Source organism: Falco biarmicus, chromosome 7 (genome assembly GCF_023638135.1).
Source record: "Falco biarmicus isolate bFalBia1 chromosome 7, bFalBia1.pri, whole genome shotgun sequence".
In the NCBI taxonomy this organism is placed as follows: domain Eukaryota; kingdom Metazoa; phylum Chordata; class Aves; order Falconiformes; family Falconidae; genus Falco; species Falco biarmicus.
In genome coordinates, this window is record NC_079294.1 from 37,121,948 (window position 1) to 37,143,804 (window position 21,857).

Below are 21,857 nucleotides of genomic sequence, written 5' to 3' on the forward strand. Positions count from 1 at the left end.
ACTGTTCGGAGAGTCAAACCCGGTGATTGATTCTTATGTAATCCTTAGGGCCAGAAGCACATTTGGTGCACACCTGGCACAGAGGTTCTGGTTTACTTTCCTCCAAAAGAAATGCAGCTTATGCACAGCAAAATCATTCTGCAGTAAGTGGGGGCAGTCTCTTCAAAACTGTGCTACTGCTTTGAATCAAAACCCTAATGGAGAGGTAGACAGATACCTACTACTGTCTTGATTTTCTATGCCTTTTATCCACTCACAAACCTCTCTCCTCAAACCTCTTTTCTGGGCTTAATTTGCAGCTTTAAGTCCTTTCTTAGACTTACAAAGTGTTTCCCATTTCTGCTTTTTCCGGCCAAACTCTTTGCAGTAACTTTTCTCTCCAAAAGCCACATTCAAATAATAAACACCAGCTGAAAACAAACATTCAAATGAAACAACCAACTGATTTTGATGCACTATTTCCACTACCCTAAGATAACACTTCCTTTTTTGTAACATATGTTGCAACTCTTTAAGTCCAACATCCACTGGAAAGTGAACTTTTTTCTTACAAGTCAAGATGTTACTATTTATCTGGTCATTTTACTTAAAATGCTCCGGTTCCTTCAGCAGTGTGCTCGTGATAATCACGTGTGAACTACACGATACCTCATAACATCACTAGATGATGGTACAGATGAAGAGATGTTCTTGAAACACTAATTTCCATCCTAGGTGTCCACTTTCCTCAAAAGCAGTCTCTGAAGTAGCTTAAAATTATGTGGATATAAAGCTATTACTTCACCCGCTACCACATGCATATGCACATGGTAACCTCACTGCTTTCTGAACCTAGGTCAAGTATAGTCACAGCATTTTTCTGCCTTAGTTTCTGGACTGCCTGTGATATCTCTGTCACACAATCAAACCCTATGCAAAAGAGCTGGATGTGTCCAGGGCACACCATGGTCTGAAGAAAAGTCCTGCATGGCGCACAGTCCTGCTCCCTGTGGAGACTACACGAGATGAAGATAAGGAAGCCTAGCCTTAGCCACTGGCAGCAGCAGTTGCAACCAAGTGCTAATGGGCTGAAGTGAGCTGCTAATGGTTGTCACTACATTTGGCTTTAGTGTAGCACTACTTAAAAGAAGCTTCCTGAAAGAAATCTAAGGCTTTTTTTAATTCTAGAAATTCTCTGTTGCTGATAGCCATGGCTTTAGTTACACATACTTAAATGCTGAAAGGTTTGCCTGCGACATTCTCCAGAAGTCTCATGTATCCTGTGCCTACTGGAGTGGAAGTGCTCATGAATGCTTTTGCCAGTGGCAAGTCGTATCAGACTTCTGATGAGACTTTCATCAAGCATATTAAGAAGTAAAGCTTCAGTTCAGGGTCCTGGGACTGGCGAGTCCTCAAAACACAAGGCGTTCCTATCATCCCAGCATGATTCAACTTGCTGTCCAAAAAACAGATCCAGCAGCCTTTGATCTTCAAAGATGACAGGGAACAGCCTTTGAGGCAGCCAAATGCATCTTTCTGCATTACCAGATTGCTACAGAGACAGGCAGATGGGTGAGGCAGCCTCCACTTTCCTACCATAGAAGCAGCCCAATTCTGTGTTAAATTACAGCAGCACAGAAGAGTACATATGGCAAGTGGGAGAAGAGATTCCTAATTCAGCTGTGCAGCTGCTAGGTGGGACCACCCTGATCATACACACATTGAAGAGACACTTGTTTTGCTACACAGAAGTCAAAATGTGCTAGTCACAGAAATGGCAGGACTGGACACTAAGTACCCTGCTTCAAAGCGACCTTTCAATGGTACCGAGCTATGTGCCACATTTGGAAGTATTTCAACACATCTGTGTGAATCTTTTGTCTTTAGGACAAGTACAGGTCAACTGTAGCAAGAAATCGGATGCAGAAAGGATGCAAGTTACATTCCTGCAACTGAGAATAAAAATCTCTTACCTCACCAAATGCACCTCTTCCAATCACTTTTATAATTTCAAAGTCATCTCGGTGGAGTTGCATTTCCTTTACCAATTTTGTAAATGGTCTTGCTGTTTAAGAGGGAAAAAAAAAATAAATTATGAAAAGAAATACTGTAAGCCAAAACAATACATAAACCAGAGGTCAAAAGTACTCATATTGCATACCCAATGCAGTATTTTTTCAACTACTATTAGAACTATAGAAGGAAAAAAATATTAATTACCCTATTTAACTAACACTTAGAGCTTTTAAACAAGTTCAATCCTATGACTGGTTATGCCTTGTTGCCAGTGAGTAAAAAGCAAAGTAGTCTTTCAGAAGGATTTTTCCACCCCTTTCTTCAGGGTTTTGTGAACGAGTGAAAGACCATGTGAAAGGGAGAGAGCCAATTCATAACTGGTAAACCCCAGATAAAATCTGTCCTATCCTTGAGCCACTAGAATAATTCTCTTCTTAAGCAGAGCTCAGCTTTACTTTTTATTATTTCAGCTAGTACCAGCTAAAGCTTTAACAACCCACTCAACAGCAATGAAGCCATTTTCCACAAGATCTGTGGCTAATTTCAGATTTGTACTTTGAACTATCTTTTCTGTTAAGCAACATTCACCAGATCTCAATTAGACCAAGTGTGGAAGGGCTGCAGCCTAAAAGATATCCAGCAATTAACTAACCTACACCTTGTTCTGTTGTTTCCACTGGATTCGAGACATTTCTCAAAATACCTGGTTGATAAATTCCACTGTACCTGCAGATACCATCAATCTTCTCCTCTCCAATACCCATTTGAGTATTTTATTTATTTCTAGCATATCACAGGAAGACGATTAATGTTTAGATACAACATTTGTTACAATTCACTAGTTTGATTATGAAGACCAAATCAGTAACTGGTACAAGCTAAACTGCACAAAAGCAAGCACACTGTCTACAAAGTCAGAAGCTTACCCTTCTAAGCACAAAAGATTGCTTTTCTTCACCTCATCACAAACATTACAGATTGAAGTTTTTAAACACATGTATTTTCCCCATTTGCAACTGAATAAAACATCACAGAACTACTCCTTGTAATTCAGCCCAGACTCCTGTTTTACCTCACCTTACACTACAATTAAGCTAATGAGTTATAAGCCAAACAGAATCCCTACAAGAGGGGTCACTGCCTTGACCATCTATTTCAGATGCTGACACAAACAAACCAAACTTTACAGACACACAGAAGATACGGAATTCTGAAGATTACAGACTTCAGCATGAAGTCTAACCAAGAAAGACTGAAAACCTCCCAGCAAAAATTCATATAAACAGTAAAATGAAAAAATAGCTGCACTAAAGAATAGCCATGCTGCTTCTTTGTACTTAGGAAAGGTGTTACCGAAAAGGTTTCCTCCACACGTTAATACCCCTTTCACTGGATGTTTATTTTCTGTCCAAAGCATGAAATTTAAGAATGAGACTCTACTAGATTTTTTGCTAGATTCCCCATTTAGGCAGGGCAGAAATGCCTACCGCAGTCTCCCCCATCACAAGCCCACTGAGACCGTCATCCCCAAACTCCAAATTTTTTTAACAGACCTACCCAGCAACACTGACTCAAACCAGTTAGAGACCTACACCAGTCCAATCAGACATCTAGACAAGTAAATACCACTGCTGACAGCTGTGACATATACCAATTATTTCGCAAGGTTCTTTTGCATCCTTCCCTTCCCATCAAGTCAGGACAGATTTGAGGAAATGCAACTACAGACAACAAATAAATGTGAAAGTTCCGTTATCAAGCTATGGTTCGCTATTACAGAACACGGATCATTAGACTAATTTTGCAGAACTTCAGCTTCTGTTATTAAAATTCAAGGGGAGGGGAAATGAAATTCTCTTAATTTTACTTCTGGGAGATAGTAACACAACAATTATTTTTTTTAAAAGGAATAACCAATTTTAGCAATAATTCTAGTCAGTAAACAGAATACCAAAATAATTGGTTTAAGTATTTATAAAAATCCCTGCTGCTGTAAATTGATCACCATCAATTTTCAGAGTAGGAAGTCAGAAACCTATGCGAGTTTGAGCTGTCTTGTACACTTAGAAAACATTTTTTCTTGTTTTGTCAACTGGTGACAAAATATTTTATTTTGTCTACAGTTTTTCTTGCTTTGAAATGTATCAAATTTCACCTTGCTAAAACTGGGATTCAGTTTAGGAATGTATTAAGTTGTACTGAGGCAAGTGAATTAATTTCAGTTTATATTTGAAAAGATAACAAATATTGTGTTCCAAGCAGAACTGAGTAAACAGAAGAAACGGTGTCTGCAGAGCAGGGTATTAAGACTATCTTTCTAGGAATTGTATCCTTGAAGAAGGAAGGATTTGCAAGACCACCATTTCAATTCAAAAACCTCAAGAGTCCTAAGTTGGTCCTGCTTTTTCCATCTCAGTTGGTCAATGAAGTCCTACATATTAAAATTAATTACTTTAATGTATGTAAATGAGAAAAAGTATTCCCTCCTAGAAGGAAGTTGCTATTTATGCACTTAACTATGTTGGCTTTTAGTATTTAGCAGGTGTTGGTGTTCAGAAACACGGCAACCTCAGCGGTCTCTCTTGGAAAGCTACGTACCAAACATGAATATTTGAATGTACAGAAAAATTTTAAACTGGATAGGACTTCCTCCAAAACAGAAAGAATTAAGTCTTTGTCAAGGCATCTATGATTCCTTAAAAGTAAATTAAATTTGAAAATAAAACCTAATATCCACAGAATCTCATCATCACAGTTGACAACAGAGGTTATGCAGCAGATAAGAGGTCACAGGAGACAGCACACCAGTAATTGATTCAAACCGATAGTTGCCTTATCGTCATTTCAGAGTAGAACTCCATTTACACTGGGATATGACTGAATGCTTTTAAGTACTGGACTGCAAAATTTTTACCTCTAAGTAAGTTAAATCAAAAAATATTTCCACTTTGCTTTCCTGCTCCCTCCCAGGAGGCTGCCATTCCTCAGCCCTCTAATACCCAGATCAGTAGCATGCACAGGACTGACAACATTGAGTGAGCAGAAACTTGCACCCTATCAGAGAGCTGTTTGCTGTACTTGCCAGAATGATGCCAAGTGATATACCCACCACTATATAACTCCATGTAAATACGTGTATATAGATATATATAAAAATATAAAAACCTCCAGCTTCTCCTTTCACATACCACTATTTTATAAAGAGCGAACTCAAAGCAAACTTCTCTCCATATACTGGAATAAATAATTACACTTTACTGATTAGTTTTGATCCTAATATTAAAAGCAGGACTTATGATCTGGAGTTGATTTAATACTTAATGAAAGCATTTCATCCTGGCAAACAGATGCATTAGCTGTGCTGGGGGGTTTGTTGGCAGTGATTACTGAATTTTGTTATATATACTGTTGTCAGGGTAACATTAGCTGAGAGTAATTGCAAGAGTTTGTTTATTCATGACTGTGAGGCTGTAATCAGAATTTGGAATAGGTGTTCTATGTGCAATATATTTGTATGCATCACTGTTTTCTCTCAAGCAGATTTTGCATTATTGTACTTACACTTGTTTGAAAGAAGGGTGTTCTCCATAAGGCCATACAAGAAAAGTATAAACCAACTAATTTTAAGGAGCCAAGAAACGTATGCTCTCAAAATATAATACAAAACAGTAACAGTCAATGTTTTGATCAATATTCATAACAGGAAGTGAAATGCCAGCATTTACTACTTCATCGCAAACCAGGGTATGTATGAAAGACATAATTCTCCACCCACAAACAAATTCTATTCCAATCATATTATCTTCTTCCCGTGATAGACAGGATTAGGATTTTTCATTTGCACAAAAAGAAAACATCAATCTGAATAATTTGAAAACATAATTTGAAGCATAGTCATAGGTAACTAGGTTTCTGACTTAGGTTTGTGAGCTGGCGCATCTACACTGCAGTCAATTTGTATTATGTCACCTGATAAAAGATATTTGAAGACTGTTTCAGAATGAGTAAGAGTTGCAGGAAATGTCAGCAGAGACAATTTGACATGGCAAAGTGGGCACTCTGCGTTGCTATCCCACAAATGGATGCAAAGTGGCCTCTGTCAAGATTGGAAGCACATGCCAAATTCTCCCTCATTTCTGAAAGCAAGACAGGGAAGTATTCAACATCACCCTCAAAAAAAATAGTAGGAGAACTTTTACCAAGCTAGAATGTGGTTAAAAATGAGAAATGTTAAGGTATATTTTGGATTTTTACTTTCTGTTCAGATTCTGAACCATTCAGATTATGTCAATAATTTACTATCTGGAATCACAAAAGCTAGCACCTTTACATTACAGCAGACAGAAGATGACTGGCTGGGTTTATCATAACTACTGCTTCAGTGGTGGAGTTACCCAGTGACTCTAATTTGAGGACTCCTGCATATTTTTTTAGGCAGTGCAAGTTTCCAGAAATTAAGTCACAAAAAAAAAAAAAAAATCACTGAGTTGAAGCTGCCAAATGTTCAAGAACATCTGATGTTTTGTATCATTGGCAGCTTCAAGTTTTAAATAAATGTGACAACTGCAAGAAAATAACACACAGACTTAGAATTCAGGTTGAAAGGGACCTCAGGAGCTCTCTAGTCCAATCTTCTGCTCAAATCACAGTTAATATTGATTTCAGACCAGGTTAGTCAAGGTTTTGCCTGGTCAGGTCTCAAAAACTTCCAAGGATGGAGACTTCTGTGGCCCCTCTGGACAACCTATTCATTATACTGGACAGCCCTGCACTGGACAGTTTCACAGTTCAGAACTGATCTTCAAAGTGATTTGGGGTTTAAGTCATTATATAACACAATCATAACACTGAAGTAGATCTACCCAGAAGGTATGTCCCAGCTGTCTGGTCATACAGAAACTCATCTGCCACCACGCTCCCTTTATCTACTCATCCCCTTTACAAAACGTTGTGGTAGGAAACTATGTGAATTGCAAAATATTAATGTCAGGGAAACAACAAAATGACGCAGATAATTGTCTGTGGAGCCATACTCCCACCAGGCAGATCCAATATTTTATTTAAGATGTTTTCTTTGGAATAAGAACATGAAAGAACAGCAAGTTTTACCATTTCCCTCAACCATCCCTCTTAACCGACATTCTAGAAATCAAGTAACTTGTTTGCCCTTTGTGCACCCTTTTCAAAGAAACGGCATTCCTCTGATATTGCTACTAAAACAGTAGGCTGGCAGGTTTAACAAGTTGGTGCTTGTATACATGTCTTGGGAGATACCCACACCCAGGTAGCCCCAACCTGCTTACTAGGGTGATAAATACCTGTTACAACCCACACTTGAGTTTTAAAGAAGTACAATCCTCTTGCTACTGGATTGTGAAATTTTCCCTGTGTTTTAGAAATGTAAATTTTTGTTAATTCTTCCATCCTTTGTTGACTCCAGTCTTAATTTTTCCAATTATAGGCCTTGCCTCCCTTTTCCTGTACTGGCCTGTTTCCTCTTACTGTCCACCCTGTGAATGTTTTTTTTTGTTGGTTGGTTTTTTGGGGTTTTTTTTTCAGTCTGGTTTCCTAAGGAAATAAATAAGGTATGTGTGATCACACCGTTTGGCAGTCCCGAGTCCATTCCTCCCACCCAGTACTTTCTGATCCCAGTAAAGACCCTTAATATCCTCTTCACCAAATTTCATGAAGTTGTCCAAAGAAACCAAGCTGCTACAAGTTTTATAAAAAACCTGGCAGTGAACAGCGAAGACACCCACAGCATCATCTCCACCAAGGGAAAGGCTGCAGCAGGAATACAGCAATGAGCTGCTCAGCTGGGCAACCGGCACACACTAAGGTGCAAAGCGGACACACCTCGCTGGCCCTAGTCACGGAGAGACGGGACAGCAGAGCGATACTGACACGGAAGATGGACGAAAGGATGCATAGAGCAGAAAAGGGAAGGTAGCAGGGCAGGAAGAGCAGGGTGTTACTCCACTGGGCCCAGTAGAGGAGATAGATCCCAATGCTACAGGAAGCCAAACTTCACCAAAGTTTTGCTGTTTACAAGCAAAAGGTGACACATTCTGTATTCTCTGACGCATTTTCTGCCAGGCCTTTGACTTCTGCCATGCTCTCCCACCTGTATTTATAACATACATATGCGCACTTCACTTACTCTGTCTGCCTCTTGCTCAATGATCTGATTCTTCATCATTCATCAACATCCATTAGACTAATTCAGTGGTGCAAGACTTTGGTTATCATTACAATGACAAGCTCCACTGGGTTAAAAACCTGTGAAGCACAACCTGGCTACCTCTTGCAAAGCGTTAACAGCCCTCGCAGAACACTCTCCTGGTACAGGACACTGCTTCACATGCTGTCAGAATCCCCTGTGTCTCCCGAGCAAGGCCATCCAGCACTCTATAGTGCCTGGCTAGTCAGTACTTCCTAATATTAACATGTTCTCTTCTAGCAGTATTTATCTGAACTGAAATGCCAGTAGAAACAATCATATACATAATACAACACCAAGAGAGTCTGAATCTTCTTGAGGCTGACTGCCAGCATTTTTCAAGAGAAAAAGTGGTAACTATTATTAAATTAAATATTGTATTGTGATACTTAATCTGGTATAGAAATGTTTTTTTAAAATACTCCAAGAAGTAGCACAGAAAGATACTCATTTGCAGTCATGATTCTGAATTTTGCTTCATTTTTTGAAAGCCTTCTGACATATGTGGCCACTTGCTGGCACTTAAGAGAACCATGAGTCTGGACAAGATTTGGATTAGATAATTACATGCAAAATCCTCAAAGGTTTAAAAGGATAAAACCATTACTACTTTTAGGCATAAACCAAGACAGAGTGCTCATAGCTTCTGCATTTTGATCCATGAGCAACAGTATTATTAGTTACGGAAGCACTGATGCTGGCATTTCAAATTTGTATACTAGTTTGTGGTAACTACACGAAAAAAATTGTTACCATGCTAAAGGCTAATGGCATCAGGAAATATTTTGAAGGAAAATACTGAGTAGTAGTTCTGGTGCTGATCCAATTAGCATCACTAAATTTGCCAGCAGAAGAGCAAGGCATTTACCTTGAACCACCACCTGTGTTCACTGTTAGTCTTTTTGTGTGGGAAGCCCTAGAAGCAAATACCACATCGGACTCAGTCCGCAGCAATATGCTACCATTTGCCAGCTCATTGATGAATGTTACCACCAGCATTTAATACCTGGCTATCTGCCCAACTAGCCCATTCGATGCTTTTCATGCTTACAATGAAAGGACACCAAATACTCGATATTTGTACAAATACTGAGGAACACATAGATGATTCTGAGTAGTCCAAGCCTCAAAATATCTTGCCAATTTAACTCCTGTGAAAGCCACCGTGCTTGTCTAAGAACTAGATGGCAACAGAGTCCTAGCAGGCAAGAGGAAGTAAGTGCTGGCTTACACAACCAGGAACAAACACCAAATAACTATTTGCTGTACTCATATAAGAGAGTAGCTTACCTATGGAAAAATAATGGTTAGGTAAAATAAAAACCAATCAGACCTAAAGGTAATGGCACATGCTAATGCTACAATGGATGCAAGCACAAGGGAGAGAAAGCTTGTATCTGAGATCTAACAGAGGAGGAAGCTCACTGCCCCATTTCTCATACAATCATTTAGGTTGGGAAAGACATTTAAGATCGAGTCCAACCATCAACCTAACACTGCCAAGGCCACCACTAAACCATGCCCCACGTATATGCAAAACAGATATACTGGTGATCAGTTTTTATTATTATAATTACAACCTTCAGAATAGGCTTTGCTTCAAACTTTTATCACTGTGCTTTTTAGTCAATGTCTTGACAGCAGAGAGTACACTGTATTTGAGCCCTTTTCCATGTTATTTTGAAAGCTGCATTGTTCTGGGGGAAAGACCTGGCACTGGCAGAATACAAATTGTGATCTTTCACAGACACATTAACTACATTTGTATTATATATGGACCGTAAGAACAAAAGAATGTTTTTAGTATCGTTTAGTGCTTTCAAATAATCATTCTTCATTAGCACAGCGATTGACATTTGTTTCAGGATGTTCTAGGGAACAGTTGTCCAAAGAGATTAAATATTTAAAGTAAAACTTGCATTAAAAGTTGAGTTACAGGTTTGTTGTTGCCTAATATATAATTAATTGGATTTTAAGACATTCTTTTGTTTGGTAAGGAAAGCTATAAGTGTTTGACACTTTGGAAGTGTCAGCACGAAGGCAATGCACCATGCCAACAAGTCATATACAGGCTCTTTGAACTACAAATTTTACCTGTGACTGTCTGATAACCCAGACATTTGGGACAACTGAATGGGGAGCTACATGACCACTTTAATCCAGGAAATCCATTCTGCTGCTGAAATAGTTCCCCCTTGTTCCTTCCCACCACACTCCACTCTATCATTAATGTTCATGTGCTATGTCAAACCAGAAAACATTTCCAGGTGAAAGCTAACTTGTCCATCCCATCCCCTCCCACTGAACCATTCACCCAATGCGACTCACAGCTGCGACACTGCAGCCCCATCCCAAGGCAGGCAGCAGGACAAGGCTGGAGAGGGGCAAAATGGTCTTTTTTAAAATTGGTGCGGACATGCCTTGGACCGCAGTGAGCACTCAAGTGCTACACGAGAGTCTGTTCCTAGCCAACCTACAGCACATTAGGACAGGATCTTCCAAGATACATGTCAAATCATTGTGAGAAATGGATGGCAACAAACACCACAGAATACAGTCTCTTTTTAATACAGCTTTCTTTGTACCTGAATTTTTCTGTACTCCTAGTCCAGGGCCAGATTTTGCAGGTGTTGGGGAGGCTATTTAAGCCACAGCAAATGGTGCTCACATATTGAAACACGTTCTTAATAGAAAAATTGTTTCTGGCTTCTACATGAATCACTAGTTCCAAACAGTAAAATTTCAATGATTCAATTTCTTTCATTCCATAACAGTTATAAATATTGCTAAAATCCACTTATTTTACTGCATGATGAATAATCTAAAAAGCAGAGTTAATTTTTTTGTAGAACAGTCTGAGAAGTACAACTTCTTAGAAAAACCATTTGATACTGTCACTTTTCAGATATTTTCAAACTAGAGATTAAGAAAATCTCAAATTTGAGCTCACCCAAATTTCAATAACATATGAATGAAACAATTTCAGACCCAGTACCTCTTGCACACCCTACTAAGAAATAAAACAATTCCAGTCTGTTGACCACACTGTGCTGATATAAACTTACATACACTTACATTAATGAAGCCACTTACATCATCAACGTATAAGGAAATTTCTAGTTTTCTGACAGCGTGCTTTATATGACCTTAACAGTAAAACTTTGCAAGACAAGCGGCATGACTGTTTTATCAATTGATTACAGTAAATGCACATCTATTGTTTTCTCCAGATATATGCAAGATGTTCTCTCAAGTTACTAAAAACTTAATACATGCATTATATAACAGAACGATTCATACTTTACATTAGTGCTATATTTACCACATGCCACCTCCTTTATTTTAAAGGTTAGAGGCTTCTATTAGTAAGCTCTTCTTGACAAAGCACCATGTACAAATGCACTTACAGTGACAATAGAGAAATCCACCTTATGAGGTATCCTTTTTCTCTGCTTATAAATTTAGAGTGATGTAAAGATGCAGTTCAGTGACACAACTGGACTGCTGTGACCAGAGGGGCAGTTTCACAGATCTGCTCTCTTCCTTGCATCAGCTGGTCTCACCTCACTGACCTGATTCTTCTCACTAAACCAGCAGAAACCCAGCCTACCAAGACACATAATGTAACTATCAACCTGTAGTTCAACAATTGAATCATCATCACTGAAGGGTTGGGAGAGGCTGCTACATCAGCGCCAGCAAGAAGGCTAAAGGAGCACAGCACTGTTGCAGAGGCCATCATCTTAGGTAGCACAGACCAAGGTGAGGTGGGATGCTCACAGCCTTCACAGCAGCCTAGCGGCTGCAGAGGTGACCTGCCTTGGTGCTAACACCCAGGCACCTGCAGGGAAGGCTGGGTAAGGGAGCAGAGTCAAATGAGAATTACCTTTTTCCTGATACTTCAGTTCTCAGCCACATCAACACCATAAACAAGGAAATACAAGACTAAGGGGAAAGGGCGTTAGATCAGCTAAGTGCTACAGAACTGCACCTGATTTTTTTTATTTTCTTATAAAGGCTCAAGGCTGCAACACTCTGCGTATAAATACCCTGAACTGTTTTTCAATTTCAAGAGTTCAGATAGCAACAGCTACTTTAAGCATAGGTGTGGCACATCTTTCTCTTCACTGCACTTCCTTTTAAATGGCAGCAGGCAGGAGGACATTTTCTCAGACATTACTCGCCCTGTTTCAGAACTTCCCTGGAGCTCCAGACCTAATTAAAAGGTCAATGAAAATCAGATTTTTGCCATAGGAAAAGGCCATAAAGACATGCGACCAGGCACTAGAATATTTGGAGTAGCTCATAACTTGAGCAGAAGCAGGGAAGAGGAGGATTGTCTTTATATCTGCAGAGAATACCAAGTCCCATGCCAAGATTTGCTACAAATTATAGTGGGAGGCTCAGAGGGGGTTTTTTATTATTATAAATACTTCACTTATTCAGCTCCCTCTCAAGACCAGGAACTCCAAAGCCAAAGACATTCTGCCTTGCTCTGCTCCTTCCAATGCCCCCGGCTGGGAGCAATGGAGAGGAAGACCAGTCAGAGCAGCACTGTTTTCACTGACTCAAAAGTGCTGGAAGTCACTACCAACACAACACAGGGCAGGCAGGGCGTTAGGAGCACAGTCAGCCATCTAACAGAAAAATCCCTGGGGTTTGGGTATTCAGAAGGCGAGTGCATGTCCAGAGGCCAGGATGCTTCCTGACACTTACTTGCTCAGGAAGGATGTAAATAGAGTAGAAAGGGAAGAGAAATACATCCCTCACCTTTCCAAGGCACAACGGAAAACTCTACCCAGATAAAGCAATGTGCTTCTAATTTCACTATGCAACTATTTTTTGTCTGACACTGACTCAGCACATTTCAAAATTTGGCTGTATCTATCCCCAGGCTTTCCATACACTACAGTTAAAATCTAAATTGGAAAAGGAAAGTCTAGATTTTGCAGGGGAAATCTATGAGGAGATCCTAAACCTGACCTTAGGTATAGAATTCTAGAAATGGAGTCAAACTGTGTGGTACGTGGATCATTAGCAGCACAGGTTTTTAAGAAGTGCTCACAGCTCAAAACAAACAAAAAAAAGGCACAAATTGTCATTATTAAGAAATAAACCAAGAAGCCTGAAGAAATCTGTTTTGGAATTTTGTCTATTTAAGTTATCGTTTGCTAAATGGCACCAACTAATTACTCTGAAGTTTCAAACTGGCCAAGACCATAACACTTGCTATTAAATAAGAATAAAAATCCATCTCAACCTTGTTGGCAGAAGGGTATTTTTTTTAATACACATTAAATAACCCTGAAAGAAACATTTTGGATTAACGAGAACTTGAAATATTAGGCACATCACAGTTTATGTATGTTCAAATTTTTCAACTGTCCTTTAAATCAAATAGTCATCCTTAGGGAAGTCAAATCCTGGAACAGTTAAGAGTGAATTTTTAAAAATCCAACTGATTTAGAGCATGACTAAAGATAACATCTCATGTATATGCAAAGCATACAGAACACGAATCTAAAAACAGAACACCATGCCTTTTCCTAGAGACATTTCCACGTCTCCAAGCATTATAAATTCAGCTTGCTCTAGTACAGTCGGGATGGAGCTCTTCCTTCTTCTCTTCCCTCTTTCTGCATTTTTGCCACCCTTTCTTATCCAACTTTTTGCTGATTTATGTATAATACACACTGAATAAGTTATTTCGTTTTATCTCAGTATTTTGTGTATCAAAGAACACACTTCTGCTTTTGGTTTTGTTTAGTATTTTTAGCCCACCTTTTCCTAACATCTTTGCCATGATATCTTTCGGAAATTCTTAAATCCAGTTTCTAGCTCATGATTTTAGACAACAAGCTCCCAGTAGACTGCCAGCCCACATGACACACTGTTCAACAGACATGCTTCTAGGCATTCCCAAACCACTTGCAGGCTCCTGGAAGCTTCTATCTTCCACACTACCATTCCAAACCAGAACATACCTCCCATTACTGCACGCCCCAGCGTGATCTGCAGCAGCCCAAGCTCCCTGGCTTCCAGCTTCTCCTTCTTTCTTGCGTATGCTTAAAGCCAGCAGGAAACAAAAATCTGTTCATCATCCTTAGCCAATACTAAAATTAGGGCCAATAAAATATGAGAAGTATTTCAATCATTACACTCACAGTTGTAAATACCACGTTGTACCTTTACATCTCACATTTTCAAGGGTTGCATATCAAATGAGGAACATCCCAACAAGTTTTTATATCAGATGCAGTATCAGATAGAATGTTCTGCTTTTAAGCTTGTTTTTTTGAAACACAATTTTTCAGTTTTGTACACTCCTCTTTAATTTAAGAGTAAGATTATACACATGCCATCTTCGTTTAATAAGCACTACAACCATAATCCTTTCACCCTAAGATTTATTTCCATACGTTTAAGCAGAGGATTCATTTTCTTTCCTCATTTCCAGCCCATCATGACAGCTGTGTTGATTTCAAAACAGAAAATCAAGTACCAGGACACTCAGAACAAGCTTGTAGTAGGCTGGCAATCTCAAATCTTCATCTATACCTCAGGCTCCATTCTGTTGGCTCCCAACCTTTTCCTTTACTCATACTTGAAAATAACAACCAACCATCTGGATGCTCCAGTGTAACACCAGGGTGAGCACCTGCATGCCAGTACAGATGCAGCTGGAAAAGCCTTCCAGTGCAGATATACTTTTACAACTTTCCCATTCCAGAGTAGGAATCAGTGAAGATGCATTAACTTCATTCCAGAAATCTTCTGACACAGTACATGGCCTCTAAGGAGGCCACAAGCAGAAGATGAGAGCACAAGCAGCAGAACAAGGAATTTCTGCCAATCTTCAAAATACTTTAATCTGTTGCAACATAACTGCACGCTAATACAGACACTGAGTCAACTATTTACACAGAGAAAAGCTAAATCGTTGCCTTTCTACTTCCTTATACATCATTTTAGCTATACCCCCCCATTCCCTTCTCTTTTTCCACATAGAATTTAATATTTTCCTTTACTAATTTATCTCTGGTATCATCTAAGTAAACCTTAGCTTCTTTGCCCATTCAGTGATTGTTTTAGCTCTTAAGTAATATTTTTCCACTTGCATTGACTCATTTTAAAAAAACATTCAGTCCCAAACCACAATCTTCTAAAGACTCAAACTTTTCATCCTTGATACTGTAGTTCAGACACACTAGTTTCATTTTTGATCCCAGTATTGTGGAGCTGAGGCTATGTAATCCTTTTGTTCCATAAACTACTTTGAAATTTTCTAATGGAAAAGTCTGGAAGAAATGTAAACTTTAATTTTTTTCCTTTTTCATCTCCTACAGTTCTTGACATTTATGCCACTTACGTCACTGTTTTTTTTAATCTACATGAAACAGGTGCTAAGGACCACTTGTTTAGTAACACATTGCTCCATCACTGGGTTGCCACTGTGAATCCAGCAAGGACATGAATATTACCAAAAAGTGTTTTTAATCTCTCAGTAGTTTCACAGCCTTTGAAGTAACATGCAAGCTTCGATCTGGTTCTTATGGGCAGGTACACACACAAGTCTGCGACAATGGTCTCCAAGACAGGGATACCACGCAGCATCGAGGGGAACGGCAGCTGTGGTTATAAAGCTTGCATTTTTGTTGTGCAAATCTTATGTAAAGGAGTTTAAGCCTTGAACTATTCTGGCAACCGTCCTAATGTTTATGCCCTAACAGCCACGAAATTTCTCTTCTGTCACAACTTCTTGAAGTTTAACTCATTTCCTGTATAAATTGAGTTTTAAAACCAAATTCATAGCAGCATCATTTTAAAAAAGTAAAAATCTAAGTCCACAAAACCTTTAAAAAGAAGTATCAGGAACAGCTATGTATTGAACTATTTCACCATATTATCTGCATAAGCAGCAAGTGTGACTTTGTCACAATTTCTATTATGATGCTCAGACTGTTACTCTTACATAGGAACAAAAATATATCTTATTATTTTAAGAAATTCTACAGTAGCAGTTTGTGCAGTTACTGGCAAAAGTTCACCCTGAGTCACTGTTCAACTGTATTTTAAAGGAAAGAAAGAAGCCAGAAGTGTTTACAACTGTATTATATTATCCAAAATTTAAGAAGTTGTCCTTTTCTGAAGAACCATTCTATAAGAACTACATTTTCAAAGAACCAAGAAGTCAGTTTGGAGTCTCATCTTTCTTATATGAACATAATTTAACATATCAAAACCCCCAAAAGTCCAGTCAGTTATCATAGAAGAAAGACTTTTTTCTTTGAGTATCGTCAGATCCACCTCTCTCCTTCAAAATCTCATTTAACAACCATTTCAGTACATTAGCTCAACTTAACAGTTTTCCTTAAAGTACAGGCTATCGCTTCTGGAAGTACCAGGTAAAGACATCTTCTGGCCTGAGCACTGTTCATAATATATTGATCAATATTTAGGACCTCAAGTGATGCTTTTCCCAGTCCTTTCTAATTCAAGTACCTGCTTAGTTTTTATTCCATTACTGCAAATTTTAGTTCAAGTACTACGACTCTTGAACAATCTATTTCTGGACAAGTGTTAAAAGATTACAAGTAGACAGTGTTGATTTCCTCTTCCACAAATTGTTATGCACAGCTATATTTATTTCCTTGCCAATATATATTTTTATAAAATCACAAAAGTGATAAGTAACAGTCTCCACCTAAGTCACTCAGAAAATGGAAAGGCTAGGTTCTTAAATGTTATATGGAACATGAGGGGGGAGGGAGAGACAAGGGCAAGGAGATTGAAGTAAGAAGTAGGTCTTGCCCATGCTTCTCTCTTGCAGAAAGATAATCCATTATCTTTCACCAGCTGTCACCCATTTCAGAGCTTCCCACAGAGCTTTGAAGGTAAATTACTGGAGCATATTTTCCAGTAATGTCTGTATTCTTTATTCTGTAGCTATCAAGCATATACTTGAAGTAAGAGCTATTATTACCAATGTGCACAATGACATATTACAGCCCCTGACGCAAAAGATCATTGCAGCAATGCATGTACAAGCGCACATTGCTGTTTTAAAGACATCACTGCAAAGTGTCTTCTCTAAATACAAATAGGAAATAAGAAGTAAAAAGTCTGAACAATGAAACAAAAGAGGAAATTAAGGGCATGAGAGGAAGAGGATGATATTTCTCAGTAGTTTTAGGCAGCAAGACTCGGTCCAAAAAAGAAGTTATTGCCATTACTTCACTCTGCTTTTTCCCCCAAGGTACCTCCCGAGACAGAAGCAATACACTGCAGTACACTGCAACCAGAACACAGTGTGAACAACTTCCATACATCAACTGCTAACATAGCTGATAGCTCACAACCACAGCATCTGAAACAACTATACAACACTTTGAACAAAGTTTCCCCTGAAAAATTAACACACGTTATAAACAGCTTACATACACAGTCCTTGCCCTAGAAGGATAATGGACCATTACATGGTATAGTACTGTCAGTTAATGCCTTCACAACATATGTTCTCTGGCAAGGATGTCTACCAGACTTACAGGCATTTAGGAATCACGAGAATTTTGAAAAATCTTATTTTCCCAGAAGTTTGCTGCCAGCAACATACTCAAAAACACAGATATAAATTGATTGTTTGGAAAGCCAAGTGTCACTTCGGATACTCTATTAATAATCACAACACACCACTAATAAAGGATTCAGTTCTTGGGTTTTGTTCCATTTGTATGTTGTTATCCTCATCATTAATATCACTTCCCGTGCTATTTTCTATATATCAATGTGATTTGTTTTGGTTAGCTAAGTGCACTATCAAGAAAGAGTATCAGCTTTAAAACCATGTTGCAAGTCTGACTTCATCTAAGTCAGAGGAAACCAAACACTGGCAAATATCTCCCGTTAGATCTTTACAACTATGATGAAGACTGCTTCACCCTGATGTTAGCAACTGCTTAGTCAGACTCCTTATAATGTCATATGTAAGGACATTAGGAACTCTACTAGATAGAGATCCCTTTGTGATATGAGAACATATCTAGCAGAACAGCTAAACCTGTATTTATCATAAAGGATGATTCAGGCTGGCAGTCATGCAGGGATTGCAGGCTCTTCTGACAGCTCCATGAAACGAAGCTTTAAAATACTTCAACTGCTATCAAGGCTAACAACTACACATAAGGAAGCCAACACTTGGGAAAAAGCACTAGACATAAAACATAGGTGCAAAGTTCTTGAAACCTGTTTCGGCAATTCTCTTCCAGGAACAAGGAAACTGGTGCTTTTATTAAAACACATAGAAGAACAACATGAACAAAATTTAGCTTCCAATCATTTACAAGCCTAAAATTTAGTTAAAAGCTTGTCAATGCTCATGTTCAGACTACATGGTAAAATGCCAACCAATCAGGCTAAACACCTAAAATTACCAAAAACCGAATAGTAAATTTACACAAGTTGTGTCAACTACTTTATCTGCAACAGTAAGAAGATTCTGTTTCACGTATTTCTTTTCATTCTGAGAAGTATCTATCAAGAACAACTGTTTTCTATTAAAGCATCTAGGATGTTACATAAATTTCCTAACACGGGGGAAAAAAAAAGAAAAAAATATATAACCACAGAACAATTTTAGGTTGGAAGAGACCTCTAGAGATCAGAGTCCAACCTCCTACTCAAAGCTGAGATAACATTAAAGTTCAATCAGGTTGCTCAAGGCCTTGTCAAGCTGAGGTTTATCTGCTGGGACTATCACCCCTCTGGGTGCCTCTTCCAGTGCCGACCACCCTCAGGAGGAAAATTGTTTTTCCCCCCCGTACACAGTCAGATTTCTCCTTGCTACGCCTGTGTCCATTGCCTCTCCTTCTTGACACTGCACCTGAGAACAGTCCACCTCTGTGTTCTCCGTAACCACACGTCCTGCGGTTCAGGATCATGACCAATTCCCCTTCTCCAGGCTCACCAAACCCAGGTATCTCGGGCTCTTCTTGCACTTCAGGTGCTTCAGGCCTCCAACCACATCAGTGGTTCTCTGCTGGACTCACTTCAGATTCCTGCTGTTCTTTCTGTACTGGGAAGCCCAGAACTGGACACAGTACTCCAGAAATGGCCTCACAAGTACTGTAAAGAGCAGAATAACCACTTCCCTCAACCTACTGACTACACTCTTGCTGATGCAGTTCAGCACACAGGCAGCTTCCATTTCTACAATGAGGCACTACTGAATTTTTCAACTAATTGTCTACCAGGATCCCCAAATTTTTTCTGCAAGGCTGCTTTCTAGATGGCCATTCCCCAACGTTTACAGCTCCACAGTGCAAGATTTGGCACTTGTCATGTCAAACTTCATGAGGTTTTACAGTGTGAAGGAAATATAATGCTGGTATGGAAAAGGTAAAGTATAGAATGTAATCTCTACTATCCCCACCCTCACCTGAAACATTAAACAAAACCTTTATGATGTTTAATACTACCCACAAGAACAGGAAGCTTATAACTTATAACCTGTAGCTCTGATACCGTCAAAATCAACCAGGGCACTTCTGCTCCTGGTTTGAGCCACCCAAACGCATGCAATACCTTTAATGTTGAGGATAATTACTGCAAAGCCTTTTCCTAAGAGCAGTAAAAGCTTCTCCGTCACCGAACTTCTTTTAAAATGAAAAATCCCCCCCTTCCCTCCTTCTCAAAAAGTGTTGGGTCTTTCATCTTTACAATTCACATCAGACACAGTCAACTTCAGGATGCACAAGGATTATTTCTCACCAAGGGCGCAGATCTGCCTGGGTCTTGCCTGCCTGGGTCAAGTATAGCCCTGTTGGTACAGCACTACACCCCAGCCAGTAAAACCCCGCTGGCCCATAATAACATACATAACAATACAGTAACATAACAATAACGAGCGATAACCACTCAGTTAAGCCCAGTTGCCTTAATAACCAGTAAATACCTCTAATGGTAAGATAAAGACAGTCTGTGGGAATGATATAGCCTACAGTTAAGTATCCCCTCTGTATGCTGTCCTTACTATGTTATCTGGAGTACCAGGCCAGCAGAACCACAGTTTAAAAAGAGCTGTTTGATACTGTCATTATTCCCAACTTAAACATTAACTGTCCAGGAAACTAAAGGCTGAACTTGTAGGAAATGGAAATCTTCAGTTACACAATAGAGTAAGTTAACGCAAAGTTAATTCCTCTGTGCAGCAATGCCATGCCACAAGACTTCAGGCATTTTGCTACAAATAGTTAAAGCTAGTCTGGAAGGAAAATGTGCTTCTTCCCTGTGACACAACAGGCTAACTCATCTGCAGCTTCTCAGAAAATCTGCTCTGAAAGATGAAGTGGTGTGAGTTTAGGAAAAATACCACATTACCCATAAAAGGCAAAAAGATTAAACAGCACACACTCCGGCCTTCACTCTGCATTTATAACCCAAGACCTAGCAGTTACCAGCTACCAGTTATTCCATTAGGACCTTTAGATCACTTTTAGTCATTTGTACACAAAAATTTTCTTCTCCCAGCCTCCTGTAGTAAGTCCTATAAAGTAAGGTTCTGAATCACAAAAACGTGGTTTCCCCCTTTTAAGCAAGTAACTTGAGAGGGTCACAGGGCAACAAAGCCATTCCAAAAAGGACCCACGGATAGCCAGTGTGCAGTGAGATCCCTCCTTGCCTTAAAGAACATATAAACTAAAAAGAAAGAAAATGTGGACAGATAATTACGTTTCCATTTCATTCAGGTGCAGTGCAAATCATAACAGACTGCATAACGGAAACCAAATTCCTTAACTGAAATTTTTCAATGCAAACCTCTTACTCGGGTATAACTAGTCACAGAAAAAAAAAAATACATTTGCTACTCTTCTCCAGGTTCACAGCCCACTTAGCACAACTCTAGAAGGGATTCAAGTTCTCAATGTTTAAAAAAAAAGGGTTCTTTGCTGGGAGAGAGGTTTTGTTGTCTTTTTTTCCAGTACTACAGGGTTTAAACCAATTTAGGTAGGGCATGATCTATTTTTTATGTACCTTTGGAGAATTTCTAGTGACCCAAAGCTTTTCATTAAGTCTCATCTATCCAGAAGAAGCATACAGTTTAGTTCTTAGGCTAAGGGACCACTACTAGTAGGGCAATCAATGCACTAAAAAACCTCCATACTTCTATAGTGGTTGCTATATTCTGGGTGAAGTTACACCACCTATAAAAAGAGTGAATCCACATCCCACGAACTACACAGTCCCAAATAAAAGTACAATATTGCCAGAATAGTTCCAATGCTCCTTTAAGACTGACTTCCACATATGTACTTAAGTGAGTTTAAAACTGGTTTCATCTTACTTACTACTTCATCATTCACTGAATTTTTAAATGAAAATTAGAACAATATAACTCACGTTTAAGCAGAATTAAAAGTCCAGACAGAATTTTGTATAGACTTTTCTAAAATCCTAAACATGCACATCTCGCTAAACTGGCATAAACACATTTCAAGCAGGACTTCACAAAGCAGTTATCGTTTACATTTATGTTGGAGAACAATTATAAATGGTGAAAAGAATTAGGGATATATCTGGAATTGATGCTGCTTCTGATCTTTCCTCTCCTTGGCCTTTTTGGGAAAGGCAGCTATACATATTCAGC

General features: G+C 39.0%; 1 protein-coding gene across 14 annotated transcripts in view; it reads right to left on the reverse strand.

Annotated features, from left to right (window-relative positions):
- The window catches only part of CDC42BPB (CDC42 binding protein kinase beta), a 98,654-nt gene that overhangs the window by 68,129 nt on the left and 8,668 nt on the right, over positions 1–21,857 (reverse strand). For all 14 annotated transcript variants that reach the window (XR_008822900.1, XM_056345170.1, XM_056345166.1 and 11 more), the window contains exon 2: positions 1,953–2,044. Coding sequence is in view for 13 of the 14 variants with exons in the window: in XM_056345170.1 (XP_056201145.1) it covers positions 1,953–2,044 (92 nt within the window). In the remaining variant the exon portion in view is untranslated. The remainder of the gene's footprint in view (positions 1–1,952; positions 2,045–21,857) is intronic.